Genomic DNA, 26,846 nt, shown 5'->3' with positions numbered 1-26,846 from the left:
ACATTACTGTGCTCCCTATAATGCAGAAAATTTTGTAGTTCAGCTGGTTAAAGCATTTCATAAAGAATATAAAGAATATAAAGATGACCAACACCCTGCTTGTTTCACTTTTAAATATAATTCTCTGTTGTCTTTCAGGAATAGACTGTCTTTTGATGTGCTTCATTTGTTTTATATTAAATTAGCTTTCCTCATTTGTTGCTATTAAATTTATCCTGCTTAGTTCCCACCCTTCTCCTCAATTGTACACCTCTCCCTTTTTATTCTGTTTGGGCAGTGTACTTATGCAGCAGTGCATGTAGTACAGAGCTTTGTTGTAAGATAACTGCTTGTGATACAAGTTAGATATTCATATTCAAAGATTAGAACATCTAGCAAGGTCTAATACAAGTATTCTCCCAGGACAAGCAGGATGGTAGTCCTCACATGTGGGTGACATCATCGGTTGGAGCCCTATCACGGAACACTTTTGTCAAAGTTTCTAGAACTTTGACTGGCACACTGAGCGTGCCCAGCATACCACCAACCCTGCATCCAGCAGGGGTCCTCTTTCATTCTCTTTTTTTCCGCGCAGCAGTAGCCTCGCTGATTTCTGGAGCTCTGTGAAAATTCCTCACAACTTTTTCTTCACGGAAACCTACTTCAAAAATTTCAAACTTTTTCCCCAACCCGGTGTCCCCCATCGACTACCGACCTTCGTTGACACCGGTAAGTTTACCTCGTCCTTTGTGGTCGGTTCCTGGCGGTGCTTTCTTTGGTGCCCGACGGCCACCGACCGCGCACCGCCTTATTTAAAAAAAAAAATGGCGACCGGGTTCCGAAAGTGCCCCGAGTGCCCGAGGACCATGTCCATTACGGACCCTCATGAAGTATGTGTCTTGTGCTTGGGGCCCGCTCATGGCATCCAACGGTGCACTAGCTGTGCTCAGATGAAGCCAAAAGCCGCAGGGCCCGCTTAGAAAAGATGAAATACCTTTTTAAGCGAGTGTCTCTGTCTACTCCAGCCAAGGCTACACTGAGTCGAAAGCCTTCCTCTTCAACGACTCTGTCGCCATCGAAGTCTCAGAGCCATCGAGACACCGGTGACCATCCGTCACCAGCCTCTTCACGTTCAAAGGTATCGACTTCTTCCTCCTTGGTGCTGGAGAAGGACCGGACCGAGCATCGGGAAAAACACTGTCACCGCCATTGATGTGAGCCTTCTTCCGATGCTGCCACCGACAAGCCATCGACATCGGCATCGACAGAACCATCGGCTAAGAAGTCCCGAGGAGAAGGGGCCTCATCCCCTTCTGGACCCGGGACATCGAGGCGTTCCCCACTGGCACCGGTGCTGGGAGCCAAGACTCTACTGATACATGTGGACCCTCTGGAAATGCCTTCTGAGCCTCCAACCCCGGTGGCTGTGGTGCCAACGCCAGCCTTCCGGGAGGAATTGGACCGGATGGTCCAAGAGGCAGTACTCCAGGCACTCCGGGGATTCCAATCTCCACCGGCACCAGCTCCCATGCCGACACCCGACCCGATGCCTACCATGCTGGCTCCACTTCTCGAGCGCCTGGATACTTTAATCGGTACATTGCCATCGGTGCCTGTTCCTTCCATGCCATCAGCGCCTGTTCCTTCCATGCATTCGACACCTCCCAGACAACCGACACTGATAGTCATTCTGTTGTCCTCGGATGAGGAACACATTTTACCGATGCCGGAGCTGGTTCCAGGACCAACGGGTCTGTTGCCACCCCGAATTCCATCAAAAGCACCAATTCCATCAATGCCATCACCGTCCTCGGTGCCCACATCGGTGCCTTCATCCTTCCCATCGGTGCTATCTCCAGATCCGGCTGGATTTGGACCCTTACCTTCATCTGAAGGCCCGCATGGTGCTGGAGATGCACCATATGATCCCTGGGGTGATGATTCTTCTGATACTCAGGGCTCGGATTAACTCACCCCCAGAAGAACGCCGCCGCTCCCCTCCTGAAGATCTCACATTTGCCAACTTCATTAAAGAGATGTCTGAAACCATCCCTTTTAAACTATAAACGGAGGAGGATGCCAGGCATAAGATACTCGAGGTATTACAATTTGTTGATGCCCTTAAGGAAGTGATGGCAGTTCCAGTACATGAGGTGCTTCTTGATTTGTTACAACGCACCTGGGAACACCCCGGCACAGTTCCACCAGTGAATAGAAAAACTGATGCCACTTATCTGGTCAAGTCAGCTCCGGGGTTTCAAAAAAGCCAACTGCCCCATCAATCTGTGGTCGTTGAGTCTGCCCAGAAGAAAGCCAAAAGATCCTGGCCTAATTCTTCTGCCTCTCCAGGTAAAGAACAGAAATCCTTGGACGCCTTCGGACGGAGAGTCTTCCACAGTTCTATGCTGATGGCTCGTATAGCAGCTTATCAGCTATACATAACTCAATACTCAAGGAATCTTTGGAAGAAGGTCCAAGAATTCTCTGAAACCCTACCAGATGAATATCAAGAAGGACTTACCACAATCCTTCAGAAAGGACTCAAGGCTGGAAAGCATGAAGTGAGAACAGCATATGACATCTTTGAAACTGCCTCAAGAGTATCTGCAGCAGGCATAAACGCCAGATGCTGGGCATGGTTCAAGTCTTCTGAGCTATACAAGGAGGTCCAAGAAAGGTTGGCAGATCTCCTATGTACAGGGGATAATTTATTTGGCGACAAAATTCATGAAACAGTGGCGAAACTAAAAGATCATCATGACAACTTGTCAGCTGTTCATTCTCCCCTCTGACTTCTCATCTACCACTAAGAGGTCTTTTCGACGGGATCCTAGGAGGCTATCCTATAAGCCACGTAAGTATTACCTGCCTCCATCCCGTACTCGACAACCTAGACCTTCCCAAGAGGCCAGTCTTGACAACCCAGGGCCCTAAAACCCCAACCAGCCCCGCAGACTGGTCCAGCATTGGGGTTTTGACTCCTTACTAGAGGGCAGAAATCAACCCCCACCTATCACACCCATTCCAGTAGGAGGCCGCTTGTGCCACTTTGCCAACATATGGCACACAATTACAATAGGCCCATGGTTACCATCTGAACGTCCTCATGCTACCACCGAACCTTTCACCATGTCCAGCATGGGGTCTAACCAAACACAATTCACTTCTCGAGACAGAGCTCTCGACCCTCCTGCAGTCCAATGCCGACAAACCAGTACCTCGGCTGCAGTGGGGTCAAGGGTTCTACTCTTGGTATTTTCTAATTCCAAAAAAATCAGGCAGCATTCATCCTATTTTGGACCTACGTGCCCTAAACAAACATCTCCGCAAAAAAAAGTTCAGAATGGTAACCTTGGGCACCATGCTCCCTCTACTAGAACAGGGAGATTGGTTCTGCTCTCTAGATCTTCTGGAGGCTTGTGCCCACATTGCCATATACCCTCCGCATTGAAAATACCTCAGGTTTGTAGTAGCCCACAATCATTTCCAATTCCGAGTGCTGCCATTCGGCCTAGCATCAGCACCCCGTGTATTCACAAAATGCCTGGCAATAGTCGCAGCTCACTTGCGACAAAACAACATCCATGTCTATCCATATCTAGACAATTGGCTCCTCAGAGGTCCATCCCAGGAGGAAGTGCTCCACTCCTTCCATTTCACCATCAGCCTATTGTAATCCTTGGTGTTTCTAATAAACTATCCCAAGTCACATCTGACTCCATCATGCATCCACTCTATCGGAGCAGATCTAAACACTGCCCAAGCCAAAGCCTTTCTCCCAAAGGACTGGACACGCGCATTATCAACTCTGGCCAAAGCAGTGCAGACTCGCCAAACCACTACAGCTTGTCATCTACTAAGCTTACTAGGTCACATGGCGTCCATGGTTCATGTAACCCCAATGGCTCGACTAGCCATGAGAGTAACACAATGGACTTTAAAGTCCCAGTAGTCCCAGTCAAATCAACACATGTCCCACATTGTCCACATTATCAACCAGCTTTGTCTCTCACTAGCTTAGTGGATACAGGAGTCCAATCTTCAAATAGGACTACCCTTCCAACCTCCACAACCTCAAATTACTCTGGCAACAGATGCATCCAACCTGGGTTCGGGGGCCCATGTCAACAACCTCCAAACCCAGGGAACCTGGACCACAACGGAAGCAAAGCACCAGATACATTTTCTGGAGCTCCTTGCAATTCGATATGCCCGCTTTGCTTTTCAGGATTGCCTCTCCAACAAGGTAATCCAAATTCAAACAGACAACCAGGTAGCAATGTGGTACCTCATGAAGCAAGGGGGCACAGGCTCTTACCTGCTATGTTAGGAGGCGGTGCAGCTCTTGGCTTTCTCCCCCATTCCATGCTACTGAGAGCGACCTACTTGGCAGGCATAGACAATGTGATGGCAGACAACCTCAGCTGGACTTTTCATCCCCACGAATGGTCCCTAGATCCCACTGTAGCAAACCGAATATTTCACTAGTGGGCTGCCACGCATAGACCTCTTAGCGTCAATTCACAACCGCAAAGTAGACAATTTCTACTCTCTACACTGCAGCCACAACACACCGCCACGAGATGCCTTCGCCCACTCATGGGCATCGGGTCTCTGTATGCCTACCCTCTACTTCTACTCATCAGTAAGACTCTCGTGAAGTTACGACAGGATGGGGGCACAATGATCTTCATAGCCCCTCACTGGCTGCGTCAGGTTTGGTTTCCCATCCTACGTGACCTCTCAGTCCAGCAACCATTTCGCCTGGGCACAGATCCAACTTTGATAACGCAGAACAACGGGCTGTTGTGTCATTTGAACCTTCACTCCCTGTCTCTGACAGCTTGGATGTTGAAAGGTTAATACTACAATCCCTTAATCTCTCTGACAGTGTGTCCCAGGTCCCGTAGCTTCACGAAAACCCTCTACTAGGAGATCTTATCGTTCCAAATGGAAAAGATTCTCCTTGTGGTGCACCACAAAAGAAATAGATCCCTTTTCCTGCCCCTGGGCTATCTGTGGCACCTTTCCGAGTCTGGTCTGCAGACTTCTTCCATTCGAGTCCATGTCAGCTTACCACAAAGGTGTAGGAGATGCCCCAATCTCGGCGCAACCCCTGGTAGGGCGCTTTATGAGAGGCTTGCTCCAGCTAAAGCCTCCACTGCATCCTCCGGTCCGGGCATGGGACCTCAATGTTGTGCTAGCACGGCTCATACAACCTCTGTTCGAGCCCCTACACTCCTGCGAGCTTCGACATCTCACTTGGAAAGTGATCTTTCTAGTTGCTATAACATCAGCTCGCAGAGTCCGAGAGCTACAGGCACTGGTAACATACCCACCGTATACCAAATTTCTTCATGATCGTGTGGTACTCCGCACTCACCCTAAATTCTTGCCAAAGGTAGTCTCTGATTTCCACTTAAATCAGTCCATAATACTTCTTACCTTTTTTCCAAGGCCTCACTCACAATCAGGTGAGCGGGCTCTGCATTCCTTGGACTGTAAATGTATGCTTGCCTTTTATATGGACTGCAGCCCATAGGAAGTCCACCCAACTGTTTGTCTCCTTTGATAAAACCAAATTGGAAGTTCCGGTGGGCAAGCAGACCCTGTCCACCTGGCTGGCGGACTGCATTTCCTTCTGCTACTGACAAGCAGGCCTTCCGCTAAAGGGACACGTAAAAGCGCATTCAGTAAAAGCCATTGCAACGTCAATAGCACACCTCCATTCTGTACCTCTGACTGACATCTGCAGAGCTGCCACCTGGAGCTCTCTATACATTTTCAGCTCATCCTGCGTAATTTATTTCCAATTTAAATAACCCAACTTCCTGCCTATGACCCACTGAGAATCTCAGGCTGCCCTCATACCCCAAACCACCCCAGTTGTTGTGCCTGTTGCACGTCGTTGGGTGTTTTTGGTTCATTCTATTCGGGCATCCTGTAGCTCGCTATTCACCCACATGTGAGGACTACCATCCTGCTTGTCCTGGGAGAAAGCAGAGTTGCTTACCTGTAACAGGTGTTCTCCCAGGACATCAGGATGTTAGTCCTCACGAAACCCGCCCACCACCCTGTGGAGTTGGGTTCGCTTACGTTTTATTATTTTATTTTTTGCTCGTACTTTTTGCTACAAACGAGACTGAAGGAGGACCCCTGCTGGATGCAGGGTTGGTGGCATGCTAGGCATGCTCAGTGTGCCAGTCAGAGTTTTAGAAACTTTGACAAAAGTGTTCTGTGATAGGGCTCCATCCAATGATGTCACTCACATGTGAGGACTAACATCCTGCTGTCCTGGGAGAACACCTATTACAGGTAAGCAACTCTGCTTTCTGGAAATGGAATCCTTTACTATTGTATAAATAATATAGACATCCATATTCAGCAGCATGGGGAGTGAATACATTATCCAGATAGCTTTCCTTGGATATTCAGTGGAATGCAGCTGATTGTATGTTCTGCTGAATATACGCAAATAAAGTTCAAGTTATCCTGATGAAGTTCTCTAGATAACTTTAGGACTGCGCTCTGGCACGACCAGACTTATCCAAATAATTTACTCAGATAAATCTGAATGTTGGAGTTATCTGGGTAAATTATGCTGTTAAATTAGCCCCACTCCAGAATGCCCTCAATTTAACAAGATAACTTTTATCCAGCTAGAAATGCATCTAAATAAATTGAAAATTTTCAACGTGGCAGAATTTTAAAATCCCACAGTTTGTCTAGCTAAGTCCTGAATTTAGCTGGGCAAACTTTTTGAATATGGACTTCTTAACTTTTTTTTTTTTTTTTAATTGGCCTCTCTTCTGCCATTTCATATGTGAAATTCCAATAGGCTTCTGCTGTTCATTGTAAGCAATATGAAATGTGTGCATCTCTGTAGAATATCTTGATTGCTGCAGCAAATAACAATGACCTAAGAGATCTCTATTTTAAACAAATGGATTCTCCATGTCAGTTTGTATTTTGATTGCATGCTAATTTGCCAAGACACATAAAAAGACATTTTTATTTTAAAAAAATTAATTGAATTAGTGTACAGTAAAAATATTACCTGCCACATCTCCCATAATTAGTGAGCAGTGGGGAGAACAACCTCTCATACTCCCCTTCTCCACCAGTCTGTTACAGACCTAAGTGTCTTCAGTAAAAAATGACGCATGTATCTCCCGGTTTTGCTGCGCGCAACACTTTAAAAATCTACCTCTAGGTATCTAATGTAAGGAATTAATTGTCTAGATCTGAAAAATTGAAAAATATTTTTATATGAGCATCTGAATTTAGGCTCCTAAAAGTGGGTAGGGGGAGGGGGGTCACATAAGAACATGTCATACTGGGTCAGACCAAGGGTCCATGAAGCCAGGCATCCTGTTTCCAACAGTGGCCAATCCAGGCTACAAGTACCCGGCAAGTACTCAAAAACTAAGTCTATCCTATGCTACTGATGCTAGTAATAGCAGTGGCTATTTTCTAAGTCAACTTGATTAATAGTAGGTAATGGACTTCTCCTCCAAGAACTTACCCAAACCATTTTTAAACCCAGCTACACTAACTGCACTAACCACATCCCCTCACAACAAATTCCAGAGTTTGTGTGCTGAGTGAAAAAGAACTTTCTCCGATTAGTTTTAAATGTGCTACATGCTAACTTCATAGAGTGCCCCCTAGTTATTCTGTTATCTGAAAAAGCAAATAACTGGTTCACATTTAGCCATTCTAGACCTCACGGCAGGGGAAAGAAGTTAGGTGCTCAGGGCTGGTTTCTAGTGCAAGGCAAGGAAAGTGAATAGCAAGTCTAAATTTAGAAGCCTCAGTTTTAAGGGTCTATTTTCAGTGAAGCTGATATTCAAACACATTCAGGGCTATTTAGCCGGATAAGCAGAACTTATGTGGCTAAGTAGCAGCTGCTGAATTTGACCTATGTTCAGCGGCCACCGCTTAGCTGTATAAGTCGGTAACTTTTAAACAGGTGCATGGGCACATGTGCACATGTTTGCCGGTTCGCGCCCAGGGACATGGCCATTTTATAACATGTGCACACAGTTTTAAGTGGGTGTGCACCTATGCATGCAAATGCCGCTTCTACCGTATAAGTGGGGGGATTTTAATAGACACACACATCGACGCAATTACCAGTTTTCCCAGTTCATTTCTAATTCGCCCAAGCAAAGGATAGGACTTTCAAACCCTCCTAATTTATAGCTTCCCTTTCTCCCTGTTAGGCCCGACCTTTAAAACCCTGCTGACATGCCTAGATTTTTCTGTTTTATTGCTTATATGCCATCCATAGCAGATGTAAATTTATGCGGTGGGGATCCCAGCGCGCACTTGTGCGTGTACTTAGTGCAGATTTGAAGTTGAAATCCAGGAACACCCATGCCCTTCCCAGACCACACCCTGCCCCTTTTTTGGAACTGTTCATTTGTGTGTGCAGCGGGAGATATGCGTGTACTTGGGCAGCTTTTAAAATCCGCTCAGCGTGAGCCGGCCCGACATATTCGCATATCTTCTGGTTTTGGTGCAAGTCAGGCTTTTAAGATTCACCTTTAAGTTTGCACCTGAGGCAGTGGAGGGTAGAGTGACTTGCCCAAGGTCACAAGGAGCAGCAGTGGGATTTGACGCTGGTTTCCCAGAGTTTGTAGCCTGCTGCTCTAACCACTAGGCTACTCCTTCCATTGTTTCACTTTTAGTTTTTATACGACTTTTTGTGTTTTCTTAGCTAATACATATTCTTTCTATTTTAATACTATTTTGGAATGAAATGTGTGCGCCTTTGATTAGGAACACACTCTGTGTTTTTTCAGAATTCTGCCTTAAGTCCATGCATCAGCTATTTGTGCTATCCCTGGGATCCGGTATGGGGATCTGATGAGAGTCATGGAGCAACACTCCTATTTAACTAGATTTAATGTGGTGGGAGTGGCTAAATAGGAGGAGCTTTCAAATACCACTGTCTCCTCTTATATTGTTGCTTTCTGAATGAATCGAAAAAAACTTAAACCTTAAGGATTTTCATTGTTTCAAGTACAAACTGAAATGTTAAATTGCACAGCCACCCGCACCCTCTAATGTCAGGGTGAGAAGAACTCAAAAAGCTCCCAGGTATGTTAATTCACCCAGAGCTCTGTTACTACTGTGTTTTTTGTGTTTGACATTAATACAAAATATCCAAGTTAAGAATATGAGGGTCTGATTTGCTAAGCTTTTTTTCATAGACTCAAAATGGGAGAACAGTTTTAGTAAATAGGTCCATAGTATGCAGTCAGTCTTTGAAATGGAGTGTAATTAGCACATTAGATATGCATCTGTTCTGAAATTAAAATAATGGTTTAGAAATATCTGTAATGAAAATGTCTGGGGTCATTTCAGTTAACAATATGGTGTTATCTACCTTCTTGGCAGGAGTGCTTCTGTGAAGAGAAAGGTACTTTAACAGCTACTACCTCCTGGAGCACGTATATTCGATATATTAATGTCAACAGGAATGTAGGCTTTGTCCTAATTTTTTGCATGGCTATTTTTTTAGTTGAGGTAAGTGAAGCACATTTTTAAGGGGCCTGTGAACCATGTATTTAGTTGTATTTTTTGCAAATAAATAAATGCATTTTTATCATAGATACAAAATGGGGGGAACCTTTTAGCACCCTGAGCCCTAAGTGTGACATTATATGGGCCGCCTAAACTACCAACCTTTCTTCCAATAGACAGGAAACAGGATAAAAAAGGCCTTAGAAAATCAGGTCTTTCATGGCAGAGATAATCTGTCCTAGCCTCACAATTTGAAATGATTTCTGTTACTTTTTCTATTCCAGAATTCTATTTACCCCATATAGGATTCTAATCCCAAGATTACTTTCCCAGAATATGTCACTTACTGCCTGGCAGGAATCAGGATTATGTGATATGATATTAATATGCAATATCTAAACCAATAATATGTGTTCGCTGTCAAGGGATTTCCTAACTGGGATGACACAAATTGGTTAATTTTAAAAGGAGCACGCACACATGGATGCGCCGATTTTATAAAATGCGCGTGCTGACGTGTGTATGTTATAAAATCCGTTGGCCGCATGCGTGCTGGATTTTAAAATCCATGCACGCATGTGCGGGCGGCACACGCAGGGGTGGTGAGTCCTCTCCTCTACTGAAATACCGATTAATATTCCTGTTCTCACTGAATCATTGCTACACGCTGATTTTATACTTCTCACTGCTAATTTTGACTTTTTGGTCTCTGAACTTCCATTTATTATTAGACTTGCCATTAACAAAGGATTACGATTACCATTGTTTTATTGTATTTGCTTTTATTTTGTTGGTATTTTTTGATATATATCATGTCTATGTTATTTCAATTTCTCTGTAAAGCCTGTTGCTGAATTATAGTTTATTGTAAACCGAGGTGATGTTTTTAACGTGCCGCGGTATATAAAAAAAAATAAAAATCACTAAATAAATAAATAAATAAAATAGTAAATTATGCGCAGCGATACAATCTGGCCTTCCCCAGTTCCCTCCCAGGCTGCACCAATTATGGAGCACTCTGGAAGGGAATTTCCCTATGCCTAACCCTACTCTTCCTACCTCTTTCCCTCTCTACCCCGACCCCAATCTTAACCCTAACTATCCCCATTTTTTTTGTTTTTTTTTACTTACTGCTCCATTGGAGCAGAAGCAACTTCCGTGCGCCGGCCAACTGCTGGTGTACCCTTCCCCAGAACAGTGGCTAATGGCCGTTGTCCCAGTGGGCCTCCGTCCCACCCCACCCAGCCCACGCCCCCCCAGCCCGCCCCTTTTCCAGGGCCCGGCACTTGTGCACATATTGGGACTTATGTGCGGGGCCGGGCCCTTTTGAAAATGAGTGTAGGGTGCGCAGCACCAGCCATGCGTGCAGGTCCCAAGTTTTATGTGTGCGGCTCTATGAAAATTCGCTCGTATGTGAACAGTGCCCTTCTCTCTGTTTTCTATTGGGTCTTTCCTTTCTCCTTTATATGCCTATGTCCAAAGATTTTGAATCTAGAGCCAGATGATATTATGGCACTATTAATTACTCTTGGAGAAATTCTGCACACAAAACTTTTGCACAAATAATTTTTTTAAATTTTGTGCTCAGTGTTTTAAAATTGTCAAAAGTTCTGCATACATCATTTGTTCAGATAACACAATATAATCACTACCTCCCCTTTCCCCAGATGCTGGACCCCCAAATCTTCCCGCCCCCTCCCCTAAATCTCTTTCTCAACTCCTCCCTAGGCTTCACCTTCATAGCTTTCTCTTCCTCTTGTGCTCACTCTCTCTCTGCTCCCCGGGTTCAACCTCCTCCAGCTTTCATTCTCCTTCTTATCCCTAGACTTGATCCACTCCAGCTTGGTTTCTCCACACCCCCTGCTTTCTATCTCTCTCTCCCCCTGCATTTCAACCTCCAGCTCTTGCTCCCTGTCTTCCTTCTCAACTTTGTTTCTCTCTCTCCCTCTCATCTTGTATTGGCCACTTTTGGAAACAGGATTCTGGGCTTGATGGACTCTCAGTCTGACCCAGTATAGCAACTTCTTAGGTTCTTATGTTCATTTTGACCCTCTGCTTTCTCTTTCTGCCCAAACTCCGTCCCCACTGCTCCATCCTCCATGTCAGCCCATGTGGAATACAGCTGCTGCTTCCTCTTTCTGGTCAGTGTGGGCCAATGCTGTGATCTCTCTCTCATGGTCCATGAACCAAAGGGGAATTCTGCACAAATTCTGCATTGCACACATTTTTCCCAGGAGTAGTTAATGTGACTAGATGATCAGATGGGAGTCTAACTGCAAATTGCAAATACTTTTCCATTAGTGAGTCAGCAAGAGGTCTTCATTGCGTGTCCAACTTCATCCCTTTTACCAGAGCTGAGTTGTGCTTCATACATTCCCCTAGCCTAAGGAGTGAAAGGTCTAATCTTGTGTCTAAATTTGCTCCGTTATACTATTGTGGCTGGATCTACTGCTCAGTTATTTGGCTATCGAGTTTTCTTTTTCTTCTTTTTTTTTTTTTTTTTTATAAAAGTATGTGAAACCCACTTAAAGAATAGCTTCAGGTTTTCTATAACTTAATTTTGGGTTGCGTGTGGAAATTTGATCTCCTTTGGGTGGATACGCCTAAAATTGCTGCTAGGCAGACTGGATGGGCCTTCTTGATTGTTGTCTGCTGTTATCTACTACTATGTGATCTGTGAATGACTATAAGTAGATATGTTAAATATCTAAATACACATTTTCTGTCTCCAATAAAATTGTGTGGGATGAGTGACGAAGTGGAGAGAATTTTATTTTTACCCCGTTAAAAGAGATCTGCTACCAGTACAGACTGTGATCATATGGGGAAAAAGCAACATTTTATTAATAACCAGTGAATAATTCACTGAATGGTGCCTTCTGGGAAAGGAATAGTAATTCCAAATTAATGTATTTTGTTTGCTGGAATAATGTTTACATTTTATGATTTTTAAATCTATTCCATGGTAATTTGTAGTGATACATGGTAGGGAGCAAGGACCATTATTATGGAAGAAAATGAATTTGAAAACTAAATACTGGGCTCTGTTTTTTAAAATTGCAACAGAAAGTTGTATACAGATGACCAAGCTGCAGACTTCTTTAGCACAAAGTTTTCCCATTTCCAACAGACACTGAGGGCGTGCTCTTTCAAGGTCTTCCTATGACTCCTAGGGTGTCAAGCCTTACGGGTGGATTTTAAAAGCCCTGCTCACGTAAATCCGCCCGGATTTATGCAAGCAGGGCCTTGCGCACCGGCGCGCCTATTTTGCATAGGCCGCCGGCGCGCGTAGGTCCCGGGGTTTTTCGAAGGGGGCGTGTCGGGGGCGGGACCGGATGACGTGGTGTTTTGGGGGCGGGACCGGGGGCGTGGCACCGGCCCAGGGGAGTGGTCCAGGCCAAATTCCTCCCTCACCTTCCCCTCCCTTCCCCTACCTAACCCCCCCCTTACCTTTGTCCCTAGATTTACGCCTGCGAGAAGCAGACGTAAATCTACGCGCGCCAGCGGACTGCTGGCGCGCCGTCTTCCTACCCGGGGGCTGGTCCGGAGGCCTGGACCACGCCCCTGGTCCCGCCCCCGAAACACTGCGTCCCGCCCCCGAAACGCCGCGTCATCCGGTCCTGCCCCCGACACGCCCCCAGGGCTCTGTGCGCACCGGCGGCCTATGCAAAATAGGCGCGCCGGCGCGCAAGGCCCTGCTCGCGTAAATCCGCCCGGATTTACGCGAACAGGGCTTTTAAAATCCGCCCGTTAGTGTGCAACCAAGACTATGTGTAACAAAGAAGAGTTTTGGAGGTGTACATGTTTCTCTCATATGACTGAAAAGTATTTGAAATTTGCAAGAGGAGGTCAGAACTAAAATCCTCTGATTTGTGTTTCTCGGTATAGGGAGGGCCTTCTTAGAGCAGGAATAGCCCTGGGTGGTCTTGTATGATCAAACTGGGTTGTAAAGTGTTACTGTTAATTAGGGTGGCCAACTGCCCGGTTCTGGACTGGACAGTCCAGTTTTTAAACTAATGGTACAGTGTCCGGTTACCATAACAAATGTAACCGGACACTGTAATGTCTGGTCTGTTACCGGGACCGTGTCTAATCCAGCAATCAGAAGGAGAGGGGTTGATCAGCAGACTCCAAACCACCCCATGAATGTGGCCAAAGGAGGAAGACACCTGTCACTCAAGCATTCCTGCCAATCATTTTACTGTTCTTGGGTGAGGAGCAGATATCAGCCAATCAGTCATAGTGCTATGCAAACAATGGCAGGAGGTGCAGACCGGGAGGGGGAGTTCATGTCTGACTATTGGTGATATTAATGGAGCTGGCAGGGTGAAAAGATGCAGGGTGAATCGATGCTGTGGCGGACTTGTACTCAGTCTCTGACTTGTCACTGGGTGCAAGTGAATTTTGTATGAGGAGGCCAAGTCTAAATGAGAGAGAGAGAGCATGTGCCTGCCTCTGTATGAAAGAAAAAGGGAAGGGTGGAGAGAGAATGTTGTAAGAACATGAAGAGCAGGAACTGGAGGGTACTTAATATGAATCCAGATTTAAGGGCATTGGGAACAAATTATGCAAATGAGAGGGCCCCCTCCTCCCCCTCAAGTGTCCAGTCCAGGTCTGTGGAAAAGTTGGTCACCCTACCGTTAATATGAGGCATTTTGGATTCCTGAAAGGAGGGTGGGATTTGTTTTATATTTCATAATATTTTATCAGTTATGTGATTTGGAGTTCTGTGTTATATATTCAACTGTTTTTGTATGTTTTATATTTGAGACTGTTTTTCCCCTAAAAAGGCAGAAGACAAGTATGAAATATAAATCAAATTAAATGCAATTTAAATTTGATAAAATATAAATTTAAGATATGATTTAGGTGACATGATTCCTACCCCCATTCACCCATTAAATATTTTTTATAAAAATGTAAAATGTAAGTAAAATTGCAAAATGAAAGAATGCCAAAAATAGTTTTGTCATAGTATAGTGCCAGAATCATACTTGCTAGTTTAATTGTATACGCTTTGTTTTATGAGATCTTTTAAGTGAAAATATACATTGAGAAAAGTGTGCATTTGAGTCTTAAATTGATGCATAGTATAATTCATGGGCAGAATCAGTTAAGTTTTGGCAAACTTCTAAAAATAATCAGGTTTGGTATGCTTGTGTGTTATTCCTAAAATACAAATTACTCACCTTTTTGAGAAATAGTTCCCTTCTGATTAAAAAAAGGTTTCACTTTCTATTTTTGTAACACAGGTGATTGCCTCTTTGATTGGGCTATGGTTGATCAATGAGTAAGTATTTGTGTTTGGTAGGACAGTGTGCAAATGCCTGCAAATAAATAAACAAATAAATATTGCTGTATTACTCTATAGTTTCATATGTTTTAAATTGATTTTTTTTCTGGGGTTTTTATTTTCACTGAAGGTGATCTTATTTTGCATTTGCATTACACATTAGAAAATCAGACTAGTTCCTTTCCAACTGGTAAGTGCTAAGTGTCTTTTTACCTCACCATTAATTTCTTGGTGATAATATAGGATAATTGCACTAAAGTATCAGCTGCCTTATACAATTATTTTAATATTATTAATGGCCTGATTCATTAATGCTTTTCTCCTAGTATATGTCAAATGGGTAAGGGATGGGTGGGGGGAGCTTAGTGAATCAAGGCCTAAGAGTGACACATGCTTTCCAGAGAATTGTAAAAAAATATGCAGAAATAATTTAGCCCTTTTGTGATATTTAATATATTTAAATACCCTCCTTGCCCCACCCATTAAATCTTCTTTAAGAAAACGAGCTCTATCCACTTCGGGCCCTGCGCAATGGAACTCTCTTCCACCAGAACTCTGACTAGAACAATGCCATACTACCTTCAAAAAGAGACTTAAAACTTGACTGTTCGACCAAGCTTTTCTTTCATTCAGAGAATCTCCCTAGGTCATGACCTTCACACCAATAGACTATTTAGCCATTTAATCGCTGGCCCCACGAAAAAGCCTATCATTCAATTGTTCTTTGACCCTGTTACTTGGCATCAAGTTATCTTATACCTGTTAAATGTAAAAGCATTCTTACGTGCTAATTTATGTGATAATGTAAACCGAAGTGATTTGTAATTTTCTACATGAATTTCGGTATATAAAAGTGTAAAATAAATAAATAAATAAATGTACTCTATCAAGACTGGTTAGGGAAAGATAAAAAAATGACTTCAGAATTAAAAGTTTCTGTTGATCGAAACAAATTTAGGGGCAGACATCACATTTTTGCTGCAGTTTTACATCAATATATTTTCTGTATAAGATATTTTCATTGACAAATAGGGAATATTTTTTGCAAGGGAACCAAGCTAGAGCCAACATTTCATTCAGCTATATCTTAGTGTCAATAGAAATTGTCTTTTGCAAGTTTAAATTGATAGAAACAAAGCAAACAGACTAATCATAATCATGTTAACAATGTGCAAAAAAAAAAAAATCCCCCTCCCCCACCCCGAAGAACTACAGGTGGAGAACATTTGTGAATTGAAAAGCATATTGAATCCGTAACATTGAATGAATGAAGTCAGCTTTTGAGTTTAAACCTTCACACCCATGAATAATAATTCACAGGTCAAATACAGTAAAGTGCGGCCGCGGTTACCCTGTTTCTAACCAGCCTTTAACTCACAATTTGGCCACGTTAGCCCAACCCTCGATTCACTATCCCCTTTAACCCATTCTTACCGCCTCTTTAAATCAACGAGTAACCCCTTCCGCCCGCGGCATGTATATGAGATGTAAACGATCGGATTAGCTATTCATCCCCATTCAGTAACGCGCGCCCCGACTATCGCCTTTTTAACCTGCAGTTTAGCTGCGCGTTTAACCTGCTAATTTACCGCCTATCCCTACCCCTGCGTTAGAGGCAGGGGTAAGGGTAGACGGCAAACTTTCCCCCAAAAGGAAACCTAAAAACCTAAAATCCCCTCCTCCCGAAGCAACTCGACATTTTACCAACTTACTTTTTGTTGCTTTTTCTGCCCTTTCAGCCTTCTCTGCCGTCCTCTGGAGGGGGCAGCCGGCGGCGAAAGCGGCGAAAGCGGTCCCCGAGCAGGTCCGGTTCTCCTGGCTCAGCCGCTCCAGCTGCACCTCCAGCTCTTCGATGTGCCGCCGCTGCGTCTCCAATAACTTCTGCTGGCTCTCGATGATGTTGTTCAGCTCAAGGGCACTCAAGCCAATGAAAGTACGCTTCGCTTCGCTCGCGCCGTGACGTCATGCGCTTCGCTGGCTCTAGCCATTGGAGCCGAGAGCCTGAACCGCACCGCGGAGTACCTGCTGGAGCTGAACAACATCATCGAGAGCCAGCAGAAGTTATTGGAGACGCAGCGGCGGCGCATCGAGGAGCTGGAGGTGCAGCTGGAGCGGCTGAGTCAGGAGAACCGGGACCTGCGCGGGGACCGCTGGAAGCCACTTTCGCCGCCAGCTGCCCCCTCCAGAGGACAGCAGAGAAGGCTGAAAGGGCTGAAAAAGCAACAAAACGTAAGTTGGTAACATGTCGAGTCACTTCGGGAGGAGGGGATTTTAGGTTTTTAGGTTTCCTTTTGGGGGAAAGTTGGGATCCACTTCCTGGTGCCTGTCATTTCAAATGTCATTTGAAATGACATTTGAAATGACAGATACCAGCGCACCCAGGATACTGTATAGGCGCTGTATAAAGCGTTTATACAGTAAAATGGGTTGCGCGGGCCTAACGCTTCACGGACGCTTCTTGGACGCAGCTTGCATTTGCAAGCTATTTAAATACAGTATCGAGCGGTAGGTGAGCAGGACTGTGCGTGTGGAAAACGCAGGTGCGCCTGGCACTAACGCAGCTCTTCCTACCGCTCCTTACTGTATCGGCCCGTAAAGAAGATACAATGGTGTTTGACATCATTAAAAATAAGTTTATTTAATTAATCAATTAATGAATGAATTAATTTATTTATTTAGTTTTTAGTTTTCTATACCAACGTTCCTGTAAAAGATACAAATCACATCGGTTTACAATGTAACTGCAAACTTCGCTCATAGGCGATACAGAGAACAAGGGAGACAATTAACAGTGGAACGGGTCATAACAAAGCATAACAAGGCATAACAACCTAACAAGCCATCTAAAAACAGATGAGATGATAATTGAGAAACAAAAGAGACAATGTACTAAACTGTGGAGTCTTGCTAACGTGTCCGTTAGAATGAGTCGGGCAGGGGGAGAGGGAGGATTAAGTGTCTGGGAAGGCTTGGCTGAATAGCCAAGTCTTGAGGTTTTTTTTGAAAGTCGATGGGCATGACTCTTGCCTGAGGTCCGGAGGCAACGCGTTCCATTGATGGGGACCAGCTGTCGATATGGCATGCTTTCTTAATGATGTTTTCGCTTGTGGGGCAAAAAGAGTGTCTTTGCAGGTGCTTCTGATTGGTCTAAGTGAGGTATGTGGTCTTAGTTGTATAGAAGTGTTGAGGGATGTGAGGTTGTGTTTCACTTTATGTATGATCGTGAGGACTTTGAAGAGAATTCTGGATTTGATGGGAAGCCAGTGGAGTTGCTGAAGGGTGGGGGTGATATGATCCCTTTGTTTGGTCTTGGTGAGAATCCTGGCTGCTGAGTTCTGGACCATTTGGAGAGGTTTGATATAGTTGGCTGGGAGACCTAGAAGAAGGGAATTGCAATAGTCCAATTTTGAAAGGATGATGGATTGCAGCACCAATCTGAAGTCTTGGAAGTGACGGAGAGGTTTTAGGTTTCTGAGGACTTTCAGTTTGAAGAAGCATTCCTTAGTGGTGGTGTTCACAAACTTCTTAAGGTTCAGCTGGTTATCCAGGATCATGCCCAAGTCTCGAACGAATGGAAAGTGTTTAATAATTGAATTAGCTGATTGGGAGGAAGATAGTGAGATATGAGGCGTGGTGAGGTCTTCTTGAGAGATGATAAGAATCTCAGTCTTGTCTGTGTTCAGTACCAGGTTGAGGGTAGAAAGAAGGTGGTTAATTGCTTGAAGACAGTAGTTCCAGTGGCTTAAGAGTTTTTTGTAGAGATTCTGTGATCGGGAAGAGTATTTGGATGTTGTCCGCATACAAGTAATGGGATAGTTTTAGCTTCGTAAGGAGGTGGCAGAGTGGTAGAAGGTAGATGTTGAAGAGTGTAGGTGAGAGGGAAGATCCTTGGGGGACACCTAGGTTGGAGCAGATGGGGGAGATTCTTTATTGTTAATCCTGACTTTGAAGCACCTGTTGGACAGAAGGATCTGAACCAGCAGAGAACAGGACCCTTGATGCCTATGTCTGTTAGTCGTTCTAAGAGGATAGCATGGTTCATCATATCGAATGCGGCCGATAGGTCGAGGAGCGCAAGAAGGTAGGTTTGTCCTTTTTCCAAGTTTATTAGGATGGTGTCCGCTAGGGATAGAAGAAGTGTTTCTGTGCTAAAGGTTTTATGGAATCCATATTGAGAGGGGGAGAGAATGTTATGTTCCTCCAGGTATTCCGATAGCTGTTTGTTAACTATTTTTTCCATGATTTTTGCAATTATGGGAAGGTTAGCTATTGGGCGGAAGTTAGCTGGGTCCATTGCAGGTAAGTTAGGTTTTTTTAGAATAGGTTTAAGTATGGCGAGCTTTAGTTGGTTAGGCACTAGTCCTTGGATGAAGGAGAGGTTGATGATTTCAGAGATTGGTTTTGAAATAGTGTTTGGAATGTTGAAGAGCAGGTTGGGCGGTATTGGGTCTGAGGGATGAGAAGACGGTTTTCAGTTTTTTGAGGATGCTTTCTATCTCCAGAGAAGATGTAGGTTCAAAAGCTTCGAGCATTGAATTTTGTTGTGGCGGGGAAGGGGGGGGGGGGGGGGGACAGGAGGAGTTGTAGAGGGAGTGGAGAGCGAGGCGGTTAGGTTAGTGATTTTTTTCTCGAAGTAATACACGAGTTCTGTGGCTTTGTTGAGTGCGAGGTCATCTGGAATGATGGGTGGGGCTGGTTTGGTGAGCGCTGAAACATATGCGAAGAGGGCTTTCGAATCAAAGATGAAATGGTGAATTTTCTTAGCGAAGAAGTCTTTCTTCATTCTGAGGATGGAGATCCTATAAGCGTTAAGTAGAGATTTGAAAGCAGCTAATGAGGAGTTGGAAGGATTTTTTCACCAACTGTGTTCTTTTCTCCTAAGGTCTTGTTTGAGGGCCTTAAGTTCTGGGGTGAACCATGGTTTTCTGTTATTAGAAGAGGGGCATAGGACTTTGGTAGAGGTGGGACAAGCTTGATCTGCGACTTTAGTGGTGATGTTAATCCAGGATGTGACAGCTGCATCAGCATCCGAGAGGTCGAGATGAGTTAGTTCCTTGGAGAGATGTCTGTCGAGGTGATCAGAGGAGCAGGGTTTTTCTGAGTTGTATTGTGGCTGAAGGGAAGGAATGGGGTGGATGATCTTTAATCTCAAGGGCGGTAGAGATGATCCTGTGGTCAGACCATGGGAACGGTGAGCTATCAGGCTTGGAGGAGAGAGAGATACCTTCGTTGATGAAAATGAGGTCTAATGTGTGACCAGCTATGTGGGTCGGGCTGTTAACTATTTGAGAGAAGCCTAAGTGGCTGAGTGAAGAGAGTAGAATTTCGCAGTTGTGAGATTGTGGGGAGGCGTCTACGTGCAGGTTAAAATCTCCAAGTATAATAGCTGGTTTGTCCGCGTTTATGTATTTGGTTGTGAGTTCGATGATGGGAGATGGGTTGGAATCCAGGGTTCCAGGTGGGGCATAGATTAAGCAGATTTGAAGGTGATTTGACTTAGAGGGCAGCTTCTATGTTGTAAGAAGTGTTGGTCAGTTGAAGGGTGAGGCCTAAACCTTTTTTTGCCACTAAAAGAAGTCCTCCTCTTTTCTTAAGTCTGGGTATTGAGAAGAGATCGTAAAGATGTGTGGGAAGTTGGTTTGTGATCACTGTGTCCGTGGGTTTCAGCCATGTTTCAGTGATGGCACAGATGTCTGGATTGACTTCTAAGAGGTAGTCATTAAGGATGTGAGATTTTTTGGTGAGCGATTGGGCATTAAAAAGAGAGAGAGTGAAGAGAGAGAGACCAAGCAACTGTGTTATAGGAGAGATCATTATTGGTATTAGTCTCTGTTGGCGTTTGAGGAGAGATGAAAGGATTCTGGAGAGGTTTTTGCAGGTTCTTGGGTGATATTTGATCGAGGGGATGGTGAAGGTTCCCATCTTGGTGATTGAATAGGTGGGGATCTCTAGGGAGGAAGCGGAGCTGCTGTGTAGCTGGTAGCAGGAGGAGGCCGACCCCAGGTAGGAGGGAGCAGGAGGCTAGGGCTCAAGATTTGGACGAGGATATCGAATGGCATGAGCTCTGTGGATTCAAAAGGAAGGCTTGGGGGCAGCCCGGCAGGGCTGCACGAAGGGGCGCACAAAGGGGCAGGCCCCCTTTGTTGCGCTCCTTCGGTGTGCGGCGCCGGCCTGGTTCCGAGTTAAAGGGCCTCCGAGGCCTCTCTGGATTGGCTGATGGGAGCGGCTGCTCCTATTGGTTGGTCCCGGGAGGGCTAGCTCGGGGGCGGGCCTGAAGGACGGTGGGACGGTGCTGGATGCCTCGCGATCGTCTGTGGAGCCGCCGAGGGTAAGAGTTTAAATTTAAAGTAGCTGCAATATGTTTTTCTAATTAGTACTAGAAATATTTTGTTTTCATATACAGTGATTTTATGCTACAGACAAAATCATTCTGGTTGACAGATTCAGCCCTCACAATTAAGAGAGTAACTTTTAAACAGTCTCATGGGCGCACATGTGTGCACGTTTTCTGGCTTGTACCCATGGACGCAGCTATTTTAATACATACTTTTGTAAATGCACACGTTATAAAATAGGCTGACTGCGCACACGTGTGCGCAAATCCCGCTTCCACCATGTATGTGGGGGGGGGGGATTTTAAAAAAGGGCCATGTCCAGCCCATTGCCAGTTTCACCAGTTTGTTTCCAGTTCACTCTGGCAAGGGATAAGACTTCCAACCCCCCCTCCCTTTTCCCTGTTAACACTGACCCTTAAAACCCTGCAGAGATGCCTATATTGTTTTTGTTTTATGACTTACATGCCATCCATAGCAGAAGTAAAGTTACACAGTAGGGGATCCCAGCACGCACTTCTGTGCGTAACTATTTCTGCGCTGGTTTCATTGAGAAATCCAGGAACGCCCATTCCCCGCCCCTTTTTTAAAAAACATTTTTCCAGGCTTCTTTTAAAATCCACTTGGAATGCACCGGCCTGACATATTCGCGTATGACCCGGTTATGGTGTGCGCCAAGCTTTAAAAAATTCACCTTTAAATGTGCATGTCTATCTCAAATATATTCTGGAGTGCTACAGTGGAGTCTGATTGTCAGGTTATCCACAGTAAATATTCAAGAGATATATTTGAATACAGTGACACTATTTTATGGTTAGTTTACATATTAGGATAATTCTGAAAACCAGCTTTGTTTGTGACCTTCTTGTCTCACAATTTGCCACCCCCTGCAATATGACATCAGTTTTTGTTTCATACCTGAATTAACATTCTCTCTGGTGGAAAACAAATACTGTGACCTTGTCTGGCCCGCTATAAAATGGACTGGGTTAATAGTGTATCGGGGCAACAGTGTGTGAGGATTGTGTATGAATGTGGGGGTTTGGAGTTTAAGAGCCCTGTGTTGGTTGGAGGGGAAGGTGTTGAGAAATGATTGTGAGGTCAGACAGTCAAGAATGCTTTGCAGTATGTGTGTTTGAGAAGGAGTTAAATACAATGGGGTGAATATTCAGCTGCTAAGTGGCTAGTTAAGGTTAGTTGGATACCCATATCTGGCTAACTTAACCGGGATATTCAGCAGTGCAGATAAGTTACAGTGAGCCGGATATGTGGTATTCGGCTAACTTTAGATCTTCTCTATGGCAATTCTAGAGTTAGCCTGTTAAGTTAATTGATTATCTCCGCTCCTCCCCAGAATGCCTACCTCCTGCCCCAGAAATGCCCCCAATTTACAGGGCTAAATTGTAGCCGGATAATTAGTTATTCGGCTAGAATTTAGACAGATAAGCCTTTTAAATATGCAGCTAATCTATTTAGACAGATAACTTTCCCGTTATCCGTCTAAATTGCTTTTGAATATGTACACCATGTGTCCTAGGATAACATCAAGGAAAGAACTGGAGAAAAGACATCTGAGTGTATGTGTACATGAAAAGGTAGGAAAACATAAGAATGCTGTGTGAGTCTCAGGCAGCAGACAGTAGTGAAACGTCTGTGCATATACATGAGACAGAGGGCTATAACAATGCTATATGTTTTCTAATATCTCATTACTTTTTTGTCTTATGTTTTAGGTCATCTCCTGAAAGCAATCGGACAAACAACAGAAACACCACCAGTGGGTCATCAGTGATCATAGCTGTAACCAATACCAGCTCTTTCTATATATTTTACATTTATGTGGGAGTGGCTGACACATTGCTTGCACTTGGTATTTTCAGAGGTTTACCGCTAGTACATACTCTGATAACAGCTTCCCAAATTTTACATACCAGAATGTTGCACGCAGTTCTACATGCCCCCATGTTGACCTTCAATACTATGAGAGGAGGTAATTACAGCTAATGCAAAAATTTTTTAAGCTGATTATGCAGCATTTGGAGGATTATGCATCAAAACTTTGTGAAACCTTATATGCTAAACCATTACTTATTTATGGTGCATTAATTTTTTTGCATATATGCTAAAATGCAGCCACTATAATGGGCATGCAAAAAAAAAAAAAAGCATAAATGCTAAGCTAGAAACCGTAGGATATTTATGCTGCGTATTGAAATCCTCTATGCTAACTGGCTCAAAGTAAAAGAGGGATTTTATCTTCCCTCCTCCCCCACACCCAAGACAAGCAACAAAGGGCTTGGTGGCCCCATATTCCTCTCCTTTTAGCACAAAAGAACAAATGACTCAGCAGCCCTGATCATTCCTCCCTAACGCAAAAGAACAAGGGGCTCGGCAGCCCCAGTCACCCTCATCACAAATGACAAGAGGCTTGGCTGCCCAACTCAAACCTCCACCCCCCGTTTCCCAACTCAATCCGCTCTGCTCTCCTACCCACTAGGGGCCTGATATGCCTTTCCCTTCTGAAAATGCCATGGTTCCTCCCCCACCCCATGTGCTGCTGATTTAAAAAAAAATTGCACTTGCTGATCTCTTGCGCTACTTTGCAACACATGTGTGAGGCAAAGTAGTGTGAGATGTTAGCTGACACCATTTTTAAAGTCTTTAGCAGCAGGGTGGGAGGGAGCTGTTCTCTCAAGGCCTGGTCTTCCATAGGTCATTTTTGGAAGGGCTAGGTATGTGTGTGAGTATTGGAGGGGGGCTGACTCCTACCACCAAGCTCCTTATGCGCTTTATATTTATGTGTTTTGCAGGGGGATGAATAGCCCCTTGTTGTTCTGTGTTGAGGTAGGTTGTGGTGGTAGAGGGGTGATCGGGGCTGCAAAGCCCTTGTTCTATTATGCCAGGAGGATTTGTGTAGGCCACTGGGGGCCCTTAAAGTTGTGCCCACGGGGCTGATCAATGCACAGATGCCCCATGACCCACCATGGGAGGTAGGATCAATAAAGGAATGGAGGTCCTGATGTCAGTGAAATAAGTGACCAGGGGATTGGTGGCCAGGGAGGGCTGTGTGTTTGGGGGTAGGCCCCAAGGGCTTGATCTTCCCTGTTTGTTAAATGTTAGTATGCTCTGTGGGCAGAATATGATTATCACTCCAAGGTAGATGCTACATTCTAGGCTTTAGCTGGAACATGGTAAATAGTGAGAGGAGGAAAGCATAATTTGCATTTGATGTTCCCTGATTTACACAAGTCCTGCTGTTGCTCCTTGTGAACTTGGGCAAGTCACTTTACCCTCCATTGCCTCAGGCACAAACTGACAGGGTCATTTATCACATAGTGTTATGGCATTTTCACAAGTGTTAAGGAGAGAGAGAGAGAGAGAGAGAGAGAAAACCTAGCCATAATGCCCTCACACTAGATAGGTATTTATATATCTATGGGAAGCCCACCTAGTAACTCAAGGTAAGGTTTAGGTATTAGTGTAGGGGATAGGGGCCACTTTGACATTCAAGGAGAGACGTACGAACAGCACAGTGTTCTCTTGTGAAGATTTGAGGACCTTCGGAGTGAGGAAACTCACCCAGATATAAGATTTATGCAGTGTTCTCTCAACCTATGTTGTGCTCAGAGAAGTGGACCCTTGGTCCGACGATGACTGATTAGGCCACCGTCGGTAGGCGAGGCCGATCCTCGGAGTTGCAGATAGGAATGAAGAGGATCTGGATGCAGGCGCCTCCTGCTGGTCGTGTAATCCAGATGCTGGCGCCTCCAGCGGGTCGAGACAACAATAGCTGACGCCTTCAGCGTGTCGAGGAGCAAACCCCGAGGATCTCTTAAAGAAGTTCAGTCCAGTAATCGCGAGCCAGAGATGTCCGCAGCCAGTCCAGGGGTCGAGAGCCAGAGGTGTCTGCAGCCAGTCCAGGAATCAAGAGCCAGAGATAGTACGTCGCCAAGCCAGGGATCGAGGAACCAGAAGAAACGTCAGCTGGACCAGGAATCAACACAGGAAGACAACCAGGAACAGAACAAACTCAGGAGCCAAGAAGTCAAGGCAAGGTCTGAGGGCACAGACCTTGCTTAAATAGTCCCAGCCAATCAGGATGCAGCAGGAAGAAGCTAACTCACATCCTGTGAGTATCTCTTTAAATCTGAGCCAGAGCCGCCCGCGCGGCCCTAGCAGCTAGTCAGGGGGCGGAGCTAAGCCGCACGAAGAAAAAGCCGCGGCCATATTGAAGAGGCTGTGCTGCTGAGGATCCCGTCAGTGCCGATGCTCCGTCCGGCCCCTGGGGACAGCGGTAGGTCCCGGTTGCGGCTTGCCGCGGCTGGTATTCATAACAACCTAGCTTGATGTTACCCAGGTAGAGAGTCCATCAAGCTAGGCTGAGAGAACATTGCACAAATCTCATCTTTGGGTGAGTTTTTTCACTCCGAAGGTCCTCAAATCTAGAGCACTGTGCTGTTCGTACGTCTCACTGATAGCTAGGCTGGCTCTCTGGGAGCTTCAAAACTACTAAAAATGGTCCATCCAGTGGTTGTATGCAGGAAATACAACAATTCCGAAATTTATCGCAAAGTGTGAAAAGGTTAGCGTTTCTCATAGATATTAGTGCACTTTGCGATAAATTGCCTATTACCATAAAACACACCCCTTTTCCTATCGCATGCGATATTTAGTGCATTCTCACAGGACAAGCAGGATGGTAGTCTTCACATATGGGTGACATCATCAGGATGGAGCCCAATCACAGAAAGCTTCTTTCAAAGTTTCCAGAACTTTGACTGGCCCCTACTGGACATGCCCAGCATGGCACTAACCCTGTAGCCAGCAGGGGTCCCCCTTCAGTCTTCTTTTTTCCACGCAGCAGTAGCCTCGCGGTAAAGGAGCTCTGAAGAGATTCCTGACAGGAATTTTCCTCATGGAATTACTAAAAGTTAAATTGCCCCACAGGGGTCCCTCCTCTAACTTTTCTCAGTCCGCGGTACTCCAATAAGTTTTTACCCGTTTCCCGTCGATTACTGTCAAGTTTGGCCCTCGCGGCCTACTGGCCGTCGACCATACCATGGCTCGATTTTTTCCATGGCCATGGCATCGGGGTTCCGTCAGTGCCCGGACTGTACCCACACCATGTCTATCACAGACCCCCATAAAGTCTGTGTAATGTGTCTAGGACGTGAGCACGATGTCTTGACCTGCACCAAATATGCCCTAATGACACCGAAGGGTCGCAAGGCCAGAATGGAGAAGATGGAACTTCTCTTCCATGCTCAAACCCCGGAAGTTTTCCGTGATTGGGCTCCATCCTGATGATGTCACCCATATGTGAGGACTAACATCCTGCTGTCCTGTGAGAACACCTGTTACAGGTAAGCAACATTTTGCTTTTTGATAAATCCAGGCCTTAGATTGTAAGCCCTCTGGGGATAGGGAAATACCTACAGTACCTGAATGTAATCCACTTTGAAGCATTGAAAAAAGTGCGAAAAGTGGAATATAAATCTAAATAAATAAATATATGTGGGAATGCACTAATTATTTCATGTATCCAATAATGTTCTCTGATACTGGATCAGCATACATGGTAGGGCCTTCTTGCGTAGCCCATTATTTCTAGTGCTCACTAAATGACCTTATGCATGCTTGCTTTCAGAGCATAATCCGCTAATCACTAACAGGCCGATACAGTAAACCTCGCTCTCCCGACGTGCGCCCAA

At 45.0% G+C, this 26,846-nt stretch overlaps 1 protein-coding gene across 1 annotated transcript in view; it reads left to right on the top strand.

The window, feature by feature from the left end:
- The window catches only part of CFTR (CF transmembrane conductance regulator), a 575,903-nt gene that overhangs the window by 343,845 nt on the left and 205,212 nt on the right, over positions 1-26,846 (top strand). Inside the window, exons 15-17 of the mRNA XM_029615983.1 lie at positions 9,385-9,513; positions 14,763-14,800; positions 22,869-23,125. Of these exons, the coding sequence (XP_029471843.1) occupies positions 9,385-9,513; positions 14,763-14,800; positions 22,869-23,125 (424 nt within the window). The remainder of the gene's footprint in view (positions 1-9,384; positions 9,514-14,762; positions 14,801-22,868; positions 23,126-26,846) is intronic.

Source organism: Rhinatrema bivittatum, chromosome 9 (assembly GCF_901001135.1).
Source record: "Rhinatrema bivittatum chromosome 9, aRhiBiv1.1, whole genome shotgun sequence".
NCBI lineage: Eukaryota > Metazoa > Chordata > Amphibia > Gymnophiona > Rhinatrematidae > Rhinatrema > Rhinatrema bivittatum.
Note: the sequence above shows the minus strand (reverse complement) of the source record. Positions and strands in the feature narration are given on the sequence as shown.